The following is an 18,334-nucleotide window of genomic DNA, read 5'->3' as shown; positions in this document are numbered from 1 at the left end:
GTCCCAGTGTCACAGGACAGTCCAAGAACCTAGCCAAGTGGGCAGCCAGCACAGTCCTATCTGACCAAGGAAAGACTGGACCGACCGCTGCATGTCCCACCCCAGGGGAGGCCTGCAGAGGCTGTGAGAGCAGCCCAGGGAGCTCTTGGGGTCAACCCAGCCCTGTGAAGGCGGTGCCAAGGCCCCAGGTGGCAAGAGTGGGCGGGGCGCCTGCCTGGGCTCCCCTGGCTCGGACAGCCCAGCCTCACTCCACACATCCCTCGGCCCTTGTCATCTCTGCTTTTGCTGTCTCCTTCAAAAGTAAGTCCAATGAACAGAACCCTCACACTGGGGGGAAAACAGACCCCCAGGGCTCCAGGGTTTGACTAGGTGGACGCCCCCGGTCTAATCCTAACTCCTGGGGACTAGGGCAACTGCCTCCGGGCCTCAGGGGCGGGGCGGCCGACAGATCGAGTCCAGCGGCGCAGGAGCGATCGCTGCGCGGCGGGGGCGCGTCTGTCCTGCGCCGTGCGCGCCGCCCGCAGTGCCCGTGTGCGCCGCCGTGCGCCTGGCCGGGGGCGTCTCGGGGTGCACCGGCGGCCGGGCTCCGGCGGCGGCAGCAGCGCAGGTAGGGCCAGTGGTGGGCCATGCCCCCAGCCCAGGTGCTCCCATTCGTGGAGGACCCGCAGCTGGTCCTCCGCCCACGTGGCTGTCGGCATGTGTGGCGCGGGAGAACCTGGCAGGGTGGGGCGCTGTAACTTGGGGGTCTCTGGGAAAGGTACTCTGCAGGCGGCCGCGTACACCCGGAGATACTAGCCCATCCAACCTCTCACCCATTCCTTGCGAGCCCTCCCAGGACCCCTTTATGATGGGCAACTCTAGAGGCTGCACCATCACCGGGTCCTAGACGCTCCCCAAGGCCGGCTCAGCTGCAGTATCCCGGGATGGAAGCTCTGCCAGGCACAAGGTGCCAGACCCCTCTCAAGGTCGAGGAAGCTGTGATTGTAGGGAGAAGCAGGGACTTGGTCTTCTGGAGTGGACCGAGATAGGGAGGAATAAAGGGAGGCCCATTTTTGTGCCCAAACTGACAGTCCTCCCCAGTCAGGTCGGTGACAGCTGTCTGTCTGGAAACAGTGGTCTCAGGAGGCTACCCACCTCCCAAGTCCTGGGCTTACCAAAGGGCCTGTATCCCCAGACCTTCTGCACATACTCCACCCTACATGCAAATTGCAGCCAAATCCTCCCAGCCCCGAGATTAACTTGGCCTCTTTACCCATGCAAAACAGGCACCCAGGAGGGCCAGGCAGCACCCAGCCTCCCAGGGCCCTCATCCCACCCTTACACCCTACTCAGGGTCTGAGTTAGAAGTGGGACCAGAATGAGGATGGAGGTGGGGGGCTGCTCTGGATACTCAGGAGTCCATCTTGCCGGCTCCCTGGGCAGGGATGAGGCTGTCCTACAAATCCAGGGCTGGGCCTTGTCAGGCTCATTTGCCCTGCCAAGAACGGAAAGTTTGCTCTACAGCTAATCAGCTCCACTGGGTAGAGAAGGCCCAGGGGCCTCGTTAGTAGGTCCCCGTGGCACTGTCCAGGCCTGGTTCCCCAACACCATCGCTGCAGACCTCAGGAAGGGCCAGTGGGTGGTATCGTCCGATGGATCAGTCCCCAGGAGCAGGTGGCGGCTCCTCTGTCCTGGGGTCGGGGGTGGGGTTGCAGACCAAGCTCTTTTGCCTCTCTTGCCCACCAGCCTCAGGCTGGCTACCTCCGACGCCCCCGACGCCATGGAGGAGTGGGATGTACCCCAGATGAAGAAGGAGGTGGAGAGCCTCAAGTACCAGCTGGCCTTCAAGAGGGAGATGTCCTCCAAGACGATCCCCGAGTGAGTGCCCCGTGGTGTGTGCCCTTTGCCTGCCCTGCCACTGTCCCTTGTGAAAGCCAGGGCCTCCCACCCCAGCGGGCAGGTGCCAGGGGAATGACCGACATTCACTGAAACCCCCTGCTCACAGGCTTCTCAAGTGGATCGAGGATGGGATCCCCAAGGACCCCTTCCTGAACCCTGACCTGATGAAGAACAACCCTTGGGTAGAGAAGGCCAAGTGTACCATCCTATGAGCCTGACCCACACTCTGTGTAAGGTGTGACTTTATAAATAGACGTCTCCAGGTGTCTTGGCTTTTGTACATTCCCTGTGGGAGTCAGTGTGATCTGATGTCCTGGGGCAGTGGGGCTACAGCAGGTCCCTGATGTACAGGCTGCGCCGCACAGCATTGGAGACACCTTCGTTGAACCGGAACCACACCTCACTCCTGCCCACTGCCACACCCATGCGCCACTCGTCTGTGTCCTTCTCTGGGGCCTCAGCCTCTGCAGGGACCAAAGGGTTGCACCTCAGCAGACAGATCCCAGCCAATGTCCCCACCCCACCCCACCTCCTTCTGTGATCCATACACACCTCTGCTTGGGACTGCCACTCTCCTGAAGACCACACGTCCAAAGAAGTCCCTCTCGGGCTATCAGAGAAGAGGGGCCATCAGACTGGTAGGTGGGCAAGTGGGCACACCCAGGCCTTTCCCATGGGAGAGCAGACGTCAATGCCTCAGAGCAAGGCCCACATCTAGGAGTACCTCTCCTAACCCACTGCCCACTCCCTGGGAGCAACAGGTGGGGCCTTGGGACTTGGAGAAAGCCCTCCCCCGCTCACCATTTTGCCCCAGCCCTACCCCCCCCCCTCCACCTGCTCCTGCACGACTGCTTTCTTCATGATGTGTTCCAGACGCTGCTCGTGGTTACGTGGGGCAGGTTGCCCCACCCCTTTCTCTCCGCGGTCCGTCCGCAGACACGCAGGCCCTGAGGGACCCTCGTCCACCTGAAGGGGAGAGTGATGAGCGCTGGCTGGTCAGGGCCAAACCACTGATAGAATACGCTAGCTTAGCACCAGGGGGCAAGCTTACCTGAGGGCCGCCTCCAGCCCAGGCCAAAGCCTCTGCCCGCCGCATCTTCTCCATTTCAATCTCCCGGGCAATAAGCTGCTTAGCCTGGTAGGTGAGGGGCTTGCGTGCAGACAGCTCAGGGAAGCGGCAGACCTCTTCCACATTCCTGACCGGGTGGGTGAGGCAAGATATCAGGGTACCAGTCAGCAGTGCCAGGGTCTGCCTGTTACACCAACCCCACAAACCAAGGTCGAGACCTTGGGTGTAGGGGGAGATCCTGACACTACTACATCCTAGCCCAGTGATGGCCGAAGACTCATTACTTTAAACCTCAGTTCCCCCAACTAGAAGTGGGAAGACATAGAACATGCAGAGTGCTGCAGGGAGGAAGTAAGACCAGGCGGGAACACTGGGGGCCTCACTGGAACTGCAGGATGCCAGGGTCACTGCTGCTGTGCCTCAAGCCACTCTAGGCCTCTGGAGCCCCGAGGAGCAGCAGACACAAAGACATAGAAGACTATCCACCTTCGGATGGACAGAGGTTATATGATCCCTACACTGAAATCTGGATCTCAGAACTATGTCTGACCTGGGGTGGGGCACAGTGCCAGCCACAGTTGTGCCAAACCTAACCTGCAACCAACAACCCCTTGGACGCCTCACCAAGACCACACTGGCTTTGGCATCCCTGTTGCAAGTCCCCAGGTGGTCGCCCTGCCCCGGCACAAGGGCACTCACGGCTCCAGCCTGTAGAAGTACTGCCCATCAGGTGTGCGCTCCTGGTGGTAGGTGAGACTGTAGGCAAGCATGGTACCCACAAGGCTGGACAACTGCTGCTTCTCACGGGCACTGTACAGCTGTGTGCTCACCTAGGGTCAAGCGGGCACAGAAGGGGCAACTGAGCGATGCCAGGAGCCACCTCAGCCGCAGACTCCATCCTTTCCTCCAAATCTGACACTCACGGGGCGCAGCTTGGGTGCCAGGACATCCAGGAGCAGGCAGAGGGTATCCAGAACAAGCGCCTGAGGTGTGGCCCTGCTCCGGGTGGCGGGTGCCATACCTGACACCAAGGTCTGGAGGTGGTTCTTCGTCTGGCTCATCCGGGTCTGGGCCTAGGACAGAAAGTTAGCTCGGGCCAGGGGAGTAGAACCCCCTCCCCCCAGGGCCCGACCCTAAGCACAAATGCAGCCGATGAGGACACACCTCCTGCTGGCTGCTGGGGAAAGTGATGCGTGGCACGTGGCTGGAGGCGAAGAGCACGTGGAAGGCGGCAGGCAGGAAGGGCAGGTAGCGCAGCAGCTGGAAGCTCTGGCCATGGTGGGCAGCCTGCTCCAGCAGGTCATCAAAGGCCAGCCAGTCCAGGGCACAGCACACGGTGCCTAGGCTGGAGTCCCGAAGCCGGATCCGTAGGAAGTTGTCAAACAGGCCCTAAGGGTAGCGAGCAGGCCATGAACCCCCTGCAGGAGCGGGTAGGCCCGGAGCCTCTGACCCCCTCATCTCCCCACAGCATGAGTATCAGCCTCAGGATCCTTTCTCTAGCTCCTGCTCTGTCAAGTCCAAGGTGTAGGGATCAGCGGCCTATCCAGGGAAGGATCTACTTGTCTAAGAAAGACCCTGAGACAAGGGGGAGGGGATGGCCCACCCACCTGCCTCTAGAGGCTCACAAGGTCCAGTCCCCAGCCCCTCTCTGAAATGGCAGAAAGCTATGTCCTCGGAAGCCAGGGCACAGTAGTCCCCCGCTTGGCCCGTGGGAGTCCAGTTCCCACTGGCCACACCATATAGCCCCTCCAAACCACAGATTTCCAGATTGTCGGCGGATTCCCAACTGCTAATCCAAAGCTGCTTAGAGTTGAAAGCAGCTTAAGCCAGGCCTCTGGGGAGTGATGGAGGCTATGTCATCTGCTCAAGTCCAAACCTCTCCCTACCTGCTTTCCACACCACGTGCAGCCTCCATCTACAATTTAGTGTCTCTAAGCCCCAGACCCCAACATGTACCTCACAGGGATCCCTAAATGGTTCCCAGCCACCAGACCAAAATTTACCCTGAGATGCCTAAGCTCTCTGCCTCCTGTCACCTCCAAATTTATTCCTGTAGTTACCCTCCTGGGTCTGAGGGTCCTTCCTTGCGGCCCCTGTCCTTAATCCTCCCATCCCCTTGGATGCCTGACACCTATCCACCCACACCCCTCACTCTGGAACGGACCCAGGGCATCTTCTGTTAGTACCAGACTCATAAGAGCTGGGGTGAGCACCGGTACCTGGACAACCTTCTCATGCTCGCCTGCAGAGGTAGTCACACGGAGGATATGGTAGAAGCGTTGGGAGGCCAGGGTCAGGGAGCCCTTGTCCCCGTCACTGAGCAGGAGAGCTTGAGTTGGTAGGATCAGGTCCTGGCCCACAAGTCGCCTGCAAGTAGAGGGTGCTGAGGCTGGGGCCGAGCCCAGCTGAAGGCAAAGATGCCACCAGCCATCCTAGCCACATCCTCTATGTTCAGAGGGAAGCCTTGGCTGGCCTGTGTTACATCACTCTGAAGGAACAAGAATCTCTACGCAGAGCCAACTTGAAGCAAAAGACTGTTCTGACTGACTAAAGGAAGGTCAGGGAAGGTCACCCTCTGGGGCCACAGATTTAGGAGGCTCTAGGCAACTCCCCTTGGGAAATTAACTGAGCCCCCCACCCAAGTCAGGTCCCTACCCACAGGACACAACTGAGACCAAACGGCTACCCGGGAGCCCTGGCACTATCAGGCTGTGTCTTGGCTCTAGGCACCAGCAGCATCCAGAACAAGGCTGGCCCACTCATACCTCCTGGACTACCTACCTTTGAGCCCTGGGCAACTGGAAGACCTCTTGCCACACGGAGAATAGCCCCTTGCGCTGGTCCTTCAGGCCAACGTGGGTGGTCTGCACATCCCTCACGCTCAGCTCCCGCCGGCCCCTCCCATACAGAAACTGGACAAGAGGTGGAATGAGCAGCAGCCATCACACACACACACACACACACACACACACACACACACACACACACACACCTGCCTCAGCCGAACCGTGCACCCACCTGGAGGGTATTGATACAGGCACGGATGTCGTTTTCAGTCTTCTCACAGAGGGCAGCTAGTGCACCCGGGTCAGACCGCATGCCATGTTGCAGGGAGATCTAGAGGCGGGGCGAGCACCAGTGTCTACCACCACCGAGAGGACCCATGCCCAGGCTAGCATATCCTCGGAGCCAACCCTGTGGCCACAACCCGGTTCCCTGGACACAGGTCAACAGTCCTGTGCTGGGGCGGCCAGAGAGTGCAGTTCAGTTCCTACAACAGGCCTGTACTACACCCTGACAGTCAACGCCACAGCCAATGTGAGAATACCAGGGAGCCCACGGGGAAGGAATATGGGAAGGGAGGTCAGGAGAGAGGCCGCATCTCCCTCCCACTGGAAGCTGGCTTCCTCCCTCCCCTGCTGACCTCCTGGAGCCGCTGCACCAGCCTGGAGGGCAGAGTTGGCGGAACGTGGAGCAGGAAAGCCTGCTGCTTCAGCTGCCTCAAGGAAGGTGTAAACCTGTAGGACAGGACCTGCCGTCGCCACACCAGGGACAGGCACAGGGGTCAAGCCAGGGGACCCTCTGCCCAGGAAGGCCCAGTCCCACCACTGCACTCACTGGTCATTGCAGATGCAGATGATGGGCCTTGTTAGGAGGCCCCCCTCGGCCCTGCGTCGCCGACCCCCTGCAGGTACAGCTGTGCCCCCTTGCTCTGCCTCCTGTGGACCCTTGCGATTCAAGATACTCAAGAGAACATTGATGGCGGCCTTCAGGGAGACACAGAAGAGGTCGGTGAGCCAAAGCCCCGGTGTACCCAACCTGCCTTCCTACCCACCCCAGCAGCAGGGAGGCCTACCGTGGGAGCCCCGTCGATTTCGTCAATAACCAGGCAGTTGGGCCTCCCACCTGCACCCAGCACCGACTCCATTTGTGTAGCTGCTTCAATGCGTGTACGGAAGGCCTCGGGACTACGGTCATCACTGGAACAGCAAGGCCAAGACGAGTTACGGGTAGCAGCCAGCATCCCAGCAGGACGCTATGAGGCTTCCACTGGATTTAGCTACCACCAAGCAATGAAGGACATGTCCCACATCCAAGACCCTAGCCCCACCCACCAGCCAGGGGTTTAGAGCTGCACCTTAGGCTCAGTCTCACAGCAGCCCCAGACATGGGTCTTCTCCTCCACTCACCTTGCATTCATCTCAACCACGCAATACCCTGCATGCCGGGCAACCACATGTGCCAGCGTGGTCTTGCCTAGCCCCGGAGGGCCACAGAGCAGTGCCACCTATAGTCAAAGTAGAGGATAGGCTGCTGATCCCTTAGCCTCCAGGGAGCCCCTGGCCAGTAGCCAAGGACTAGAAACAAGGTTGATCCCTGCTCCCCACACCAGCCATCAAATGAGAACACCCAGGACACTCAGAGCAAGAGAAAGCAAGTTACGTTGGCACTTGACAGGAAGCCCAAGACCCACCCAGTGGGCCCATTCCCCTTCCCCACCGTCCATCATCCTGTTGGTGAGGGAGGCATGGAGCCTTCAGGGAGTGCTGGCTTTATCTAAACCCCTAGGAGAACGGATGCAACTTCAAGTTCACAACATTGGCACCGATGCCAACCCCGATGTCATCATACCCACAGACTCTAGAAAAGTTAGAGATGCCTCATGGACCCCCAAAGACGACTGCAATAGCACCCGCTACCCGAGGGCAAAGTCCCAAGCTCAGCAGTGTCCACACAGACCCAGGTGGGGTTTACCTTCTGCCGGGGCCTCCGGCTCGGATCCAGCTCAGCTTCCAGCATCTCCTCCAGCACCTGCTCATGGCTTTTCCACTTGCCAGGGGCCGCGGCCTCCTTCCCCACCCGGGACGGCTCTACACTGGGCCTGGCCTTCCGGGCAGGCCTCTCGTGGCCGAACACCACGAGGTCCCACAGCTTCAGCCACTTGAGGAGGCAGCGGTTAGTGAACTGTTAAGAAGAAAAGCCTAAGGGAAGGCCCCGCCAAACCCACATTCTCAACACAGACAGGGGCGCTGGGGCAGGAGGAAGGCCCAGACTCACTAAAGCCCCCATCTCGTAGCCCTGGCCCAACCTCTGGGACCCCATGCCCACCCCAGGACAACCTAGCACCACTTGCTGAGGGTGAGCAAAAGGACAGGTTAGGACAGCGATTCTCAATCTGTGGGTCATGACCCCTTGGGGGTCGAATGACCCTTTCATAGGAGTTGCCCAAGACCATTGGAAAACACAGGTGTTTACATTACAAGTCATAACAGTGGCAACTCATTACAGTTATGAAGTAGCAACAAAAATGATTTTATGGTTGGAGGTCACCACAACATGAGGAACTGCATTAAAGGGTCACAGCATCAGGAAGGTTGAGAACCATGGGGCTAGGACGTCTAGACACCAAAGGTCACAGTCAACTCACAGTCAACTAGTTTTGTGCCGACTCCGTTTCCCCACTTACCACTCAGAGTCCCCACATCATCCTTAGCACCCAGTGGCCCAGCAACACAAATATCAACTGGCCCTGGCCCTTTCCTCATGCTGAGAAGGCCGGCTAGTCACACCTAAGTGAGAGTAAGAACTCACGTCATCGCTGAGCAGTTCCGTGTAGTGCTGGGGCGCAAACTCATCCACCCAGAGGCAGTGCTGAGCAGTGTCCTGGCCAGGGGCTGGCTCCTCCTCAGGGGTCCCCTCAAGTAGAGCCTCCTCCCTTTCAGACCTGAGGCTGCAGAGAACCAAGTCCCGATTCACTACACAGGGGCCAGCCACAGTGACCATGTCCACCATACATGCCAGGAGGTCAGTCCAAGAACCAACAGGAGTTCCTGGGGTGGGAAGTACGCAAGTCACCTATGTAGCGTGTCTGAGAGCAGTTGGGCCTCCTCAAGCAGCTGCTGCCGTCGCTACACAAACAGGATAGTCAGGGGTCAGGGGTCAGGACAAGTCCAGCCAGCACCCGGACTCAACACACACCTCCACCCTCCACACACTCCACTAAATTTACCTTGTTGTCAACCTGCTCCTTCAGGGAAGCGAAGGGGACACCCAGCAGGTCCAGCTGGCCACGGCCTCGCCACTGGACATCCGGAAGAGGGTTCTGGGCGAGACAGATTTGTCAGCTCTGTAACCCTTCCCGCCAGGTCATGGGAGCACCCACAATGCCCTTCCCCAAAAAGGCTGACAGAGAGAAAGAGAGAAAACCATGCCTAATCAGAGAGGCGATGCCTCACTCAGAAGGACCAGGTCCAAGGGAGGTCAGCTGTGGGGTGGGGGAGAAGAGCAGAAAGCTAACAGCTGGGGTACAGGGTGGCACTCTAAGGCCACATACCCGCAAAGTAACACTGCTGTTCCCAACATTGGACTACACGGGAGTGCCTATTTCTAGCAATTCGGACAGGTGAAACTGGCACTGGAACCTGCTGAAAGCCCATTGGCAACATAAAGGAACCAGTGCTATGGCTAGCCCCACGCTGTGGTCACACACCTGCACCCCAGTGCCTGTGCGGTCAGCCCGAAGCACCAAAAAAGCCCGCTCTCCACCTGTGGACGTCACATTGATGTAATCCTCTAAGACAGGGGGACGTCTCAGGACAGGGTTGCGGGGACTTGGCAAAGCCTGCATTGTGCCCTTGTCAGCACCAGCATCTGAGGGCCTAGGAGGGACAGGCATCTCCAGTCACCCTCAATAGGGTACTTGGACCCAGACCCACCCCTCTGTCCTCCCATAGGCTTCCACTCCCAGAGCAGGTGGAAGGGACAAGCAGCTTTCCCAGGTAGAAATTACATGCCCTCAAGCAACACACCCAGCATTCCACATCTCAGGGAAGACCTCAGGACTCGGTGGAGGGGTGATGTCCCCTGGAGGGGAATCAGGGTACAGGAGCTCCTCCATATTTGGCTCAAAGTTCAGCCTCTTCACCACCTCCAGCCTGGGCCGTTTGCTCATGGGGCCTGCAGAGACAGAAGCAGGAAGAGGAGGCAGAGAAGAGAAAACTGGTCCTCAGCATCCCTCGACTCCGAGTGCCCTGTACCCAATTGGACATACTGGAGGACTCAGGCTGGTCCCTACGAACATTCTTTCTGGTATTGCGGCAGTCATTTCCTGGAGACCTTACAGGGCAGGGACGCGGGGCAGTGTCCCCACCAGCGATGGCCTCTTCAAACGTCAGTGGGGGGCGGCTCGCTGGAGTCTGGAGGTTCTCAGAGGGCGCCTGGTCCTGTGTCCCTGCTGAGACAGAGGTTCACAGCAGCCGCACACTGCCAAGCAAGAAGCGAACTCCCAGCCACTGCCTATCCCATCCACGCAGCTCAGGACTGAAGCAGGATGCAGCCACGACCTGGCCGCGAGCCAGGACCCGCACCCACCTTCCAGCTCGGCCAGCACTTCGAGCTCGGCCGCGAACTGGTTGTGGAAGTCATCCTCCACACCGTACAGATGCTCCTCGTAGTCTTCCATGGGCTCCAGTGCGGCCAGACCACAGCTCCCACAGCTAGCTCAACCTCAGAACTTCCCGCGCCACTGCCACTGCGCGCCACTCCCCGCAAGCCTCCAGTACCGCCAATCAACAGCCGGCGTCCCCAGAGGCGCCCACCATTGGCCAGCGGGGCAGGGAGGGTCTTCGCACGCAAAGGGCGGGAGGAGAGGAATAATAAGTTCAGTGGTTGAACCGGAGGACCAGGAATGCTTGTTATTGGCCTGTACAGCCATCTGTCCATGCGGGAGACGGAGAAATAGGTGGAGCTAAGTAGGTGCGTGCGCAGACCGTCCGGGAGGGACCTCACCATCTTTCAGTGGGCGGAGCTCCGGGTCAAGAATGCCATTGGCCAGTATGGCCATCCATCAGCAAGTGGAGTGGGCAGGGTGAGGGCGGGGCTGCGCGCCAGCCAGGCCAAGACCTGGTTCCTATTATAGGAGAACCAGGTTGGATGCAAGGGTGAAAAGTGACATCCTGATCCCTTGGTCCTTTTGCAGGTAAGTCCTAAAGGGTCCGCCTGTGGTCACAGGCTGGTGGGAGGCAAGTTAGGGAGCGCTTGCCGTCCTGGGTGGTCCAGGGCCAATCAGGGCGCAGCAGCCCCAATCCTCTTCCTTGTCTACTCAGGGAAAGTCCGTAACCGAGTGTGTAGGGGTGAGCTGGACAACCAGGCTGTTAATTCCAGATCTGGGTCAGGGAGAGCTCCCTCACCCTAAGTACAGGGCAAGTCAGAATCTCCTGACCTTGGCCAGACTCCCATTCTGGAGCTGACACCCCTGGCTTGGCCCCTTGTGGAAGGCATAAAGGGTTCCAGCAGGTGCTGGCTCCCAATAAGTGTGCATAGTGCTTGAGGGGCAGGGCAGGTACCCTCCCACCCCAGGTTCACTCCCACCTGCGTGCAGCCCCGCCATGGAGCCTGGCAGCGTGGAAAATCTGTCCATCGTGTACCAGAGCAGCGACTTCCTGGTGGTGAACAAGCATTGGGATCTTCGCATTGATAGCAAGACCTGGCAGGAGACCCTGACCCTACAGAAGCAGCTTTGTCACCGCTTCCCAGAGCTGGCTGACCCTGACACCTGCTATGGGTTCAGGTACACAGCCAACACAGAGAGCCCCACTGCACCGTCCTTCCAAAGGTTTCTGGGACGCTGGACTCTGCCACAAAAGTGCAAGCCAGAACACAGCAGGGTCCAGCCACTGCTGCCCCTCTGCTCCTTCCCAGGTTCTGCCACCAATTGGACTTCTCCACAAGTGGGGCGCTGTGCGTGGCCCTGAATAAAGCAGCTGCGGGCAGCGCTTATAAATGCTTCAAGGACCGGCGAGTCACCAAAGCCTACCTGGCGCTGGTAAGTCCTGGCCAGTTCCTAAGATACAGTATGGAGACTCAAGGCTCCTACTCCAGTCCCTCTAACCCAAGCTCCATGTCAGGCCTATGTGGCCACGTAGAGCTCAGCCACATCCTTCTCTCTAGAGGTAGCAGCGTGGCCCTATATGCTATATCTAATGTCCTTGCTTGGCAGGTCCGGGGCCATATCCAGGAAAGCCAGGTGACAATCAACTATGCCATTGGCAGGAACACTACAGAGGGGCGGACCCACACCATGTGCATCGAGGGCACACACGGTATAGTGGTTGGGATGGGGGCCATGGGAGTGTCTCCAGCCTGAACCCTGCATGGATGGGAACAGCCAGACAAGTGTGGATTGGAGTTGGCTCGAGCTCTAGGGCTGGCCCAGCTGACCCTCATATTTGCGTCCAGGTTGTGAGAACCATAAGCCAAGTCTCACAGAGCTGTTGGTCCTGGAACATGGGCTGTATGCTGGTGACCCTGTATCCAAAGTGCTGCTGAAGCCACTCACAGGTATGTCCAGGGCAGGGGAGGGCAGGAGGCTGGTCATACAAGAAAGGACCTTGAGGTATAGGCATAGTGGCCTGCCTGGGTCTATACCAGGTGTGTGGGCAGAGCCAATAACAAGATCTTTTGTAGCGCCCACGCTACCACCCGTTCACCATGTCCAAACGAGGGGCTGTGGATTAAAAAGAGACAAGACAGTGGGTCATTCGTCTCAGTAGAATGCCGAATGCCGTTTATTGAAGGAGGGAGGAGCCTTAAATACAGCCTTATAGCACAGTGGGAGAACCCTGGAGGGCAGAAGTTTGCTACAGATGTTTTACATACTTGCATCCTAGCTGTTTACACCAAATATGCAGGATACACAAACAAGGAAGCTCCAGTAAACTGTTCAGGAGGAAGGAAACCGGCAGGGAATTAGCGTAGGGAGGACATCTGATCAAGGTCAGCAAGCAAGGCAACACCTACCCAAGGAACAGTGGTCAGGGCCCAGCAATCTTTGCTGGCGCCTGCATGTACCCTGAAGGTTTAACTGAGCTCGCTAGCTAGACCAAGTGTCCCGATGGCTGTGTTCTCACCAGTGGCCACCCCAGTCCAATCTCGAGTCCTGAGTCCCAACATCTGATTTATAGGAAGGGATATGGTGGATTCCGTACCAAGGGCCTGCCCCCACCCTGCCCCACCCTTCATGGTGCTACAGATCTGTAGAGGGGTTACTCATCAGAGTGTTTCTTTCCTTTTTTTCTTTTTGTTTTGTTTTGTTTTTCGAGACAAGATTTCTCTGTGCAGTCCTGGCTGTCCTGGAACTCGCTTTATAGACCAGGCTGGCCTTGAACTCACAAAGATCCGCCTGCTTCTGCCTCCCGAGTGCTGGGATTAAAGGCGTGCGCCGCCACCGCCGCCGCCGCCACCACCATCCGGCAGGAGGTTCTCGCTTTAAAAAAGAAGATGGGGTAAACAAGGCGTGGTGGCATAAACGTAATTCTAGCACGCCGGAGGTCGAGGCAGGGGAGATCAGAAGTTCATGCCCATCCTTGGCTACATAAAGAGGTCAAGGCCACTGGGCTACATGAGATTTTTGTCTCAAGAAAAAAACAAAAGGGGCCAGCGCGATGGCTCAGCTGACGAAGGTACCTGCCGCCAAGCCTGACAGCCTGAGTTGGCCCCCCGACCCACACGGTGCAAGGAGAGGAGAGGTTCTTAGGAGTTGTCTTCTGACTACGTTTGTACGCTGTAGCAGCATGTGAGCACATGCAGGAACACAGGCACACAAAGTTAAAATGTCCTTAAAAACATTTTTTAAGGGGAGAAAAAAAAGAGAGTTGGGGGTACAGTGCAGCTGTAGAATATTTGCCCAGCATGAACAAGGCCCTGGATTCAAACCCTAGCACTGTAAAAAAAAAAAAAAAATGTAAGGGGCTGCCTTGATGCTCCAAAGACACCCCCAGGGACCTTGCTGGATACTGTAAGAACGAGGTAGGGATGGGACCCAAAAGAATGGTTTATCCCAGCCTGACCTTTCATCCCCTGACCCCACAGGCCGGACGCACCAGCTTCGAGTGCACTGCAGTGCCCTTGGCCACCCTATCGTGGGTGACCTGACTTACGGACAGGCTGAGGACCAGGAGGACCAACCTTTCCGCATGATGCTGCACGCCTTCTACCTGCGCATCCCCACACAGGCTGAGTGCGTGGAGGCCTGTACACCCGACCCCTTCCTGCCTGCCCTTGACGCCTGCTGGAGTCCCCGTACCTGCGTTCAACCCCTTGAACAGCTCATCCAAGCCCTACAGACTGACCCTGACCCCAACCCTATGGATGGAGGGCAGAGGCCCTGCAGCCCCTCCACCCCTCTGCCCAGGCCAGGACGGCCCCCTCCTGAGACTGAGGCACAGCGAGCATCGTGCCTGCAGTGGTTGTCAGAGTGGACACTGGAGCCGGACAACTGAGGGCCGCTGGGCTTTGGGGATTGAGAGCTGCTCGACTGAGCAGCTAGGCAGCCGTGATTGCTCGAGGACAGGGCACTCGGGCTGTGGGACCGATGTCCAGTAGGCAAGTCTTCCATCATTCTTCCAGGGAAAGCTAGGACTTTTCCTCTTGGAACAGCTTCCTGCCTCCTAAGCTTCACCCCAGGCTTGCCCAAGCCCTTAGCCAGAAGGGGCAGAGCCAGGATCCTCCTGGGCCCCACGGTGCCTGAGAAGGGCCATCCTGGCATGAACCTAGCTGGACTCAGTCACCTGCAGCGCCCAGCCTGCCTCTTGCCCCCTGCCACTGTCACGTGCCTTTGCCTTTGCTGAACTCTACCAGGGCCTCATCTCCTCTCCTGCATCCAGTGTTTGGCCCCAGTGCATGGGAATGTGTTGGGGCATCTACAAAGGCACCCTCCATGCATGCCCATCTCTCCAAGACTAGGGTGGATGCTGCTTCTGCTCTATGGGCTCCTGGCTGGAGCTTCTGCTGTGTCACCACCTGCCTGGCTTCCACATAGCCATAGACTGTCATGTCAGCCTTTGGGTCCTTTCCTGGGAACCTTCTGGGCCTCACCTATCCACCACACCATGGCCACAGCACCCTAGCTGCAGCTAGGGTCTAGGATTAAGAATAAATGTTCAGTGACCAATCTTGAGAGTGACCACAAGTGTGTCTGATGTGGGGTACCCTTGACCCTTCCTTGCTGAATCTGGCAGATCTCGATCCCATGGCTGCTTAGCAGGACCCACTGTAGACCTTCAGGTCATGGCTGCTGCCCTTTCTCACCCAATAGGCAATGAGAACCAGTAGTAAGGGCTTTGGGGGTTCTTAGTAGGGACCAGAAGTTGGGTCATATACCCAGACCCCAGAAGGCCGCTCCCAGTTAGAAGCATTGCTATGTATAGCAGCTTTCAACCAGGGTCCCTAGAAGAGCCTCTCTTCATGTTGGCCTACAACCTAGGTGCCCAGAGTCCCAGTGCTCACTGGAGAAACATCACAAAGCCAACATTCCCTCTGAGGTCACGTGACTCCTGCTCAGTCCCTCCCCACTACAATATGTCTCCTGGACTGTCTGTGCCTCTGGGTTGGACTACAGCTGCCATGATGGGCCAGACCAGAAGCTACTGCCCACTAGATCTTGGTAAAGACTACATGGAAGTCAGAACCATGAGGCCCTGAGCTTCTGCTTCCTGTGCCTCAGTTTCCCAATCTGCAAAAGGGGAGCTTGGAGTAGATTGGGAGGCTGTGCCCACGCTCATTGAGCCCTCAATGGCCACTCACATGCTTCTTTGTCTTTCCATGGAGAGATACAGGTCTTTTCCTGTTTCCTTAGCCTCAGGATGTTCCTCACTCAGCACAGGCCTAGTCATGGTGATCTGGAGGGATGTCTCTGCAGACCCAGGCACTGGGAGCTCACTTCTCTGGCAGCAAACTCCGAAGCCCTCAGTTCAACAGCTGTCATGCCTGTCATCACCACACAGAGGCACTGCTGAGTCCTGTCACCAGTGTGTCTGCACCTGGGCCCTAAGGCATGCGCTCAGCAGCTTGTGACCTATAGGGAGCAGGGCTGGGCTAACCTCCTACCTTTGTGGTCCTCAGGGGTCCTTCCCTGCCAGACCTCAGGCAGGGATATATCAAGACTTCCCAAAAGTCTTCCCTCAGGAAGTTCAGCATTCACAGGCACACACCAGACCTTGGCACAGTGCCTGAATAAGGGGGCTGTCTTCGTACAGGAAAGCCATTGTCTCTCAGAGTCCAGGCCAGCAGCTTCTGTGAGCCACCAAAGGCAAATTTTCCCATTTTGAAGAGGAAATAAGGCTGGGGATGCAGCTCAGCTTAGCATTCGTAGACCACTGGGTTCCAACCCCAGCAGTACATTCAAGCAAGCAAACAAACCAAAAAACCTTCATGTGGTGGTGCATGGTGCACACCTGTAATCCCAGCACTCGGAAGTTAGAAGCAAGAAGATCCCAAGTTCAAGGACATCCTCGGCTACATAACAAGTTGGAGGCCAGCCTGATATAAGAGACCTGTTTTAAAAAGCCATTTTGGGGGAGGAGCTGGAGAGTGAACTCAGTGGGTAACGTGTTGCACAAGTGTGAAGACCTGAGCTTTGATCCCCAGAGCCCACATGGTGGCTCACAGTCCCAAGTTTCTACAGTGACATGGGAGGTGGGGACAGAAGACTCCTCAGAAGCTTATGGGCCAGCTTGCCATGTACACAACAGTGGAATGTAAGGGACTGTCTCAAACAAGGTGGAAGAGGCAAGGCAAGGACTAACCCTGACAAGGTTGTCTTCTGATCTCCACACACACGTGTACTCACATACATACATACATACATACATACATACATACACACACACACACACACACACACAGAAAGAGAAAGATTATAAAGTAAAAGCAGCAAATCCTCCAGGGCAGGTATGGCCCTGCTGGAGCATGAAGAAAAGCCATGACTGATACCATGGCCAGCACCCTCCAGGGCACAGGAGCTGCAGATGGGTCCCCACCAGGGGCGATGCTCCTCTGCAACCTCCATGACCCAGCCTACCTCCCAAAGGACAAACCAGTGGGATCAAAAGAATGCGCCCTGGTATCACAGGCTCTGCCAGACTTCAGCTGAGTGCCAAGTACCGCATGGTATAGTTAACACCAGTACCCCAACCATGGGTTGCCATCAGAGGAGGACCCCCGTGGCCATTGTGCAGGGTAGGTGATGTCTCTGAACTATCACAAATGGCCTGGCCCGGGGTGGAAAATTGAAGCCCTGGAGCAAGGAGATGGGAAGGTGGACAGACAGACAGACAGGACAAGTTGGAGGAAAGGCTGAGCAGAAGCCATGGGCAAGGCCCTGCTCCAGAAAACACTGCACAGCTGTATCTGCCTAGAAAATCCCAACCGACCCTCATGGTCTCCCAGGACTCTCTGTACCTACCCACTTGGTCTAGCACCTGCTCCCATCCCAGGTGAGATATCCCTCGGCCGAGGCTGCAGAGTCCCAGTGGGGGATCCGCCTTTGCACATCTACCCTCATCCTGTGGCTATGGGGTGGGCAAAGTTCAGAGGATAGAGCAGTTAGACAAGGCTTCCTGGAAGAGGGGCCTCCTAAGACAAGGCCAGCCTGGTCCGCACTCCAGGCTGGGTCAAGCAAAGTGTGAACAGGGTGCTGAAGGCCTTGCCCAGGGCACTTACAACATGCCCTACTCACTCGGCCTCTCTGGGCCCCCATTTTCTGATCTGGAAGACCAGGATTTGAACTCTTCTCCCTAGGCTGTGAGAGGGTGCAGTTAGCCATAAACAGAAGGGGGTAGGATGTGGCTCGTCAGCGAGGTGACTCTACTGTATGATCGTTTGTTGATCCTGGGCCTAGGACTACCCTAGAGGCCAAGCCCACAGGAGCCTCTGCCCAAGCTGGAATGTGGGGGGTCTCCTCCAGTCCACCTAGGCCCTGGAGGTAGGTGCAGACCCCCCACCACATGACACCTCCTCCTGACAGGCATCTCAGTGTTCAGAGCAGCCTTTTAAGCCAAAGCAGGCATGTAATTCAGTGGTAGAGTACTTGCCTAGCATGCTCCAGGCCCGAGATTCACTACCAGGACAACAAATATAAACACAAAAACAACTCCTTAACCAAAACCTGTTCCCAGGTCAGCACTGGATTCAGAGTGCTGTTGGCAGTCTGTCCTTGACCTCATGCTAATGCTGGGGCTCAGGGAAGGCCTGTGCCTTCCCAAATCTGTCCCCAGGACCTTGTCCCTCCAGAATGCGAGTCTCTGAGCCTCAGTGCCCCTCATTACCGCCAAATGTAGCTGCTGGAAACCACTATGTCAGCTACACTGGTCCAGATGGAAGCCCAGGAGGCCTGTGAGACCCATCCTGACCCATCCCTCTGAACTAGCCAAGCCACCTGAGCTCCAACCTATTGGGGCCCCCACCTGGCAGGTCTCTTGGGACTCCTGAGGGGCCATGGTCTGCTGTTACTGCAGCTGCCAGCCTCACATGGACTGCAAAGCCAGCTTGCTGGTCACCTGGTATTTTGAGTCCAGTGATAATGTAGCCCCAGACCCACACTTCAGGGTC

The 18,334-nt window shown here is 57.3% G+C and overlaps 3 protein-coding genes across 3 annotated transcripts; 2 read left to right on the top strand and 1 right to left on the bottom strand.

The window, feature by feature from the left end:
• Positions 1 to 218: 218 nt before the first annotated feature.
• On the top strand, positions 219 to 2,144 carry Gng13 (G protein subunit gamma 13). Its single transcript, XM_059269237.1, has 3 exons — positions 219 to 300; positions 1,726 to 1,857; positions 1,985 to 2,144. The coding sequence occupies exons 2-3, from the start codon at positions 1,760 to 1,762 to the stop codon at positions 2,088 to 2,090; spliced, it is 204 nt and encodes a 67-aa protein (XP_059125220.1). The 5' UTR covers positions 219 to 300; positions 1,726 to 1,759; the 3' UTR covers positions 2,091 to 2,144.
• Chtf18 (chromosome transmission fidelity factor 18) lies at positions 2,104 to 10,597 on the bottom strand. The gene is made up of 22 exons (XM_059269236.1): positions 10,319 to 10,597; positions 9,999 to 10,181; positions 9,757 to 9,904; positions 9,438 to 9,606; positions 8,958 to 9,050; positions 8,804 to 8,856; positions 8,540 to 8,678; positions 7,703 to 7,912; positions 7,138 to 7,235; positions 6,804 to 6,927; positions 6,566 to 6,714; positions 6,372 to 6,465; positions 5,966 to 6,064; positions 5,729 to 5,859; positions 5,167 to 5,314; positions 4,112 to 4,336; positions 3,871 to 4,020; positions 3,647 to 3,777; positions 2,930 to 3,074; positions 2,713 to 2,844; positions 2,431 to 2,488; positions 2,104 to 2,342 (listed from the first exon to the last, which is right to left on the bottom strand). Exons 1-22 carry the CDS (start codon positions 10,407 to 10,409, stop codon positions 2,206 to 2,208), a joined length of 2,907 nt encoding a protein of 968 aa, XP_059125219.1. The 5' UTR covers positions 10,410 to 10,597; the 3' UTR covers positions 2,104 to 2,205.
• A 217-nt stretch (positions 10,598 to 10,814) lies between these two features.
• Rpusd1 (RNA pseudouridine synthase domain containing 1) lies at positions 10,815 to 14,901 on the top strand. Its single transcript, XM_059269235.1, has 6 exons — positions 10,815 to 10,925; positions 11,328 to 11,516; positions 11,648 to 11,771; positions 11,946 to 12,048; positions 12,185 to 12,286; positions 13,817 to 14,901. Exons 2-6 carry the CDS (start codon positions 11,335 to 11,337, stop codon positions 14,224 to 14,226), a joined length of 921 nt encoding a protein of 306 aa, XP_059125218.1. The 5' UTR covers positions 10,815 to 10,925; positions 11,328 to 11,334; the 3' UTR covers positions 14,227 to 14,901.
• Positions 14,902 to 18,334: the final 3,433 nt, after the last annotated feature.

The sequence above is a fragment of the Peromyscus eremicus genome, chromosome 8a (genome assembly GCF_949786415.1).
Source record: "Peromyscus eremicus chromosome 8a, PerEre_H2_v1, whole genome shotgun sequence".
Lineage (NCBI taxonomy): Eukaryota > Metazoa > Chordata > Mammalia > Rodentia > Cricetidae > Peromyscus > Peromyscus eremicus.
This window is presented reverse-complemented; position numbering and strand designations above follow the sequence as displayed.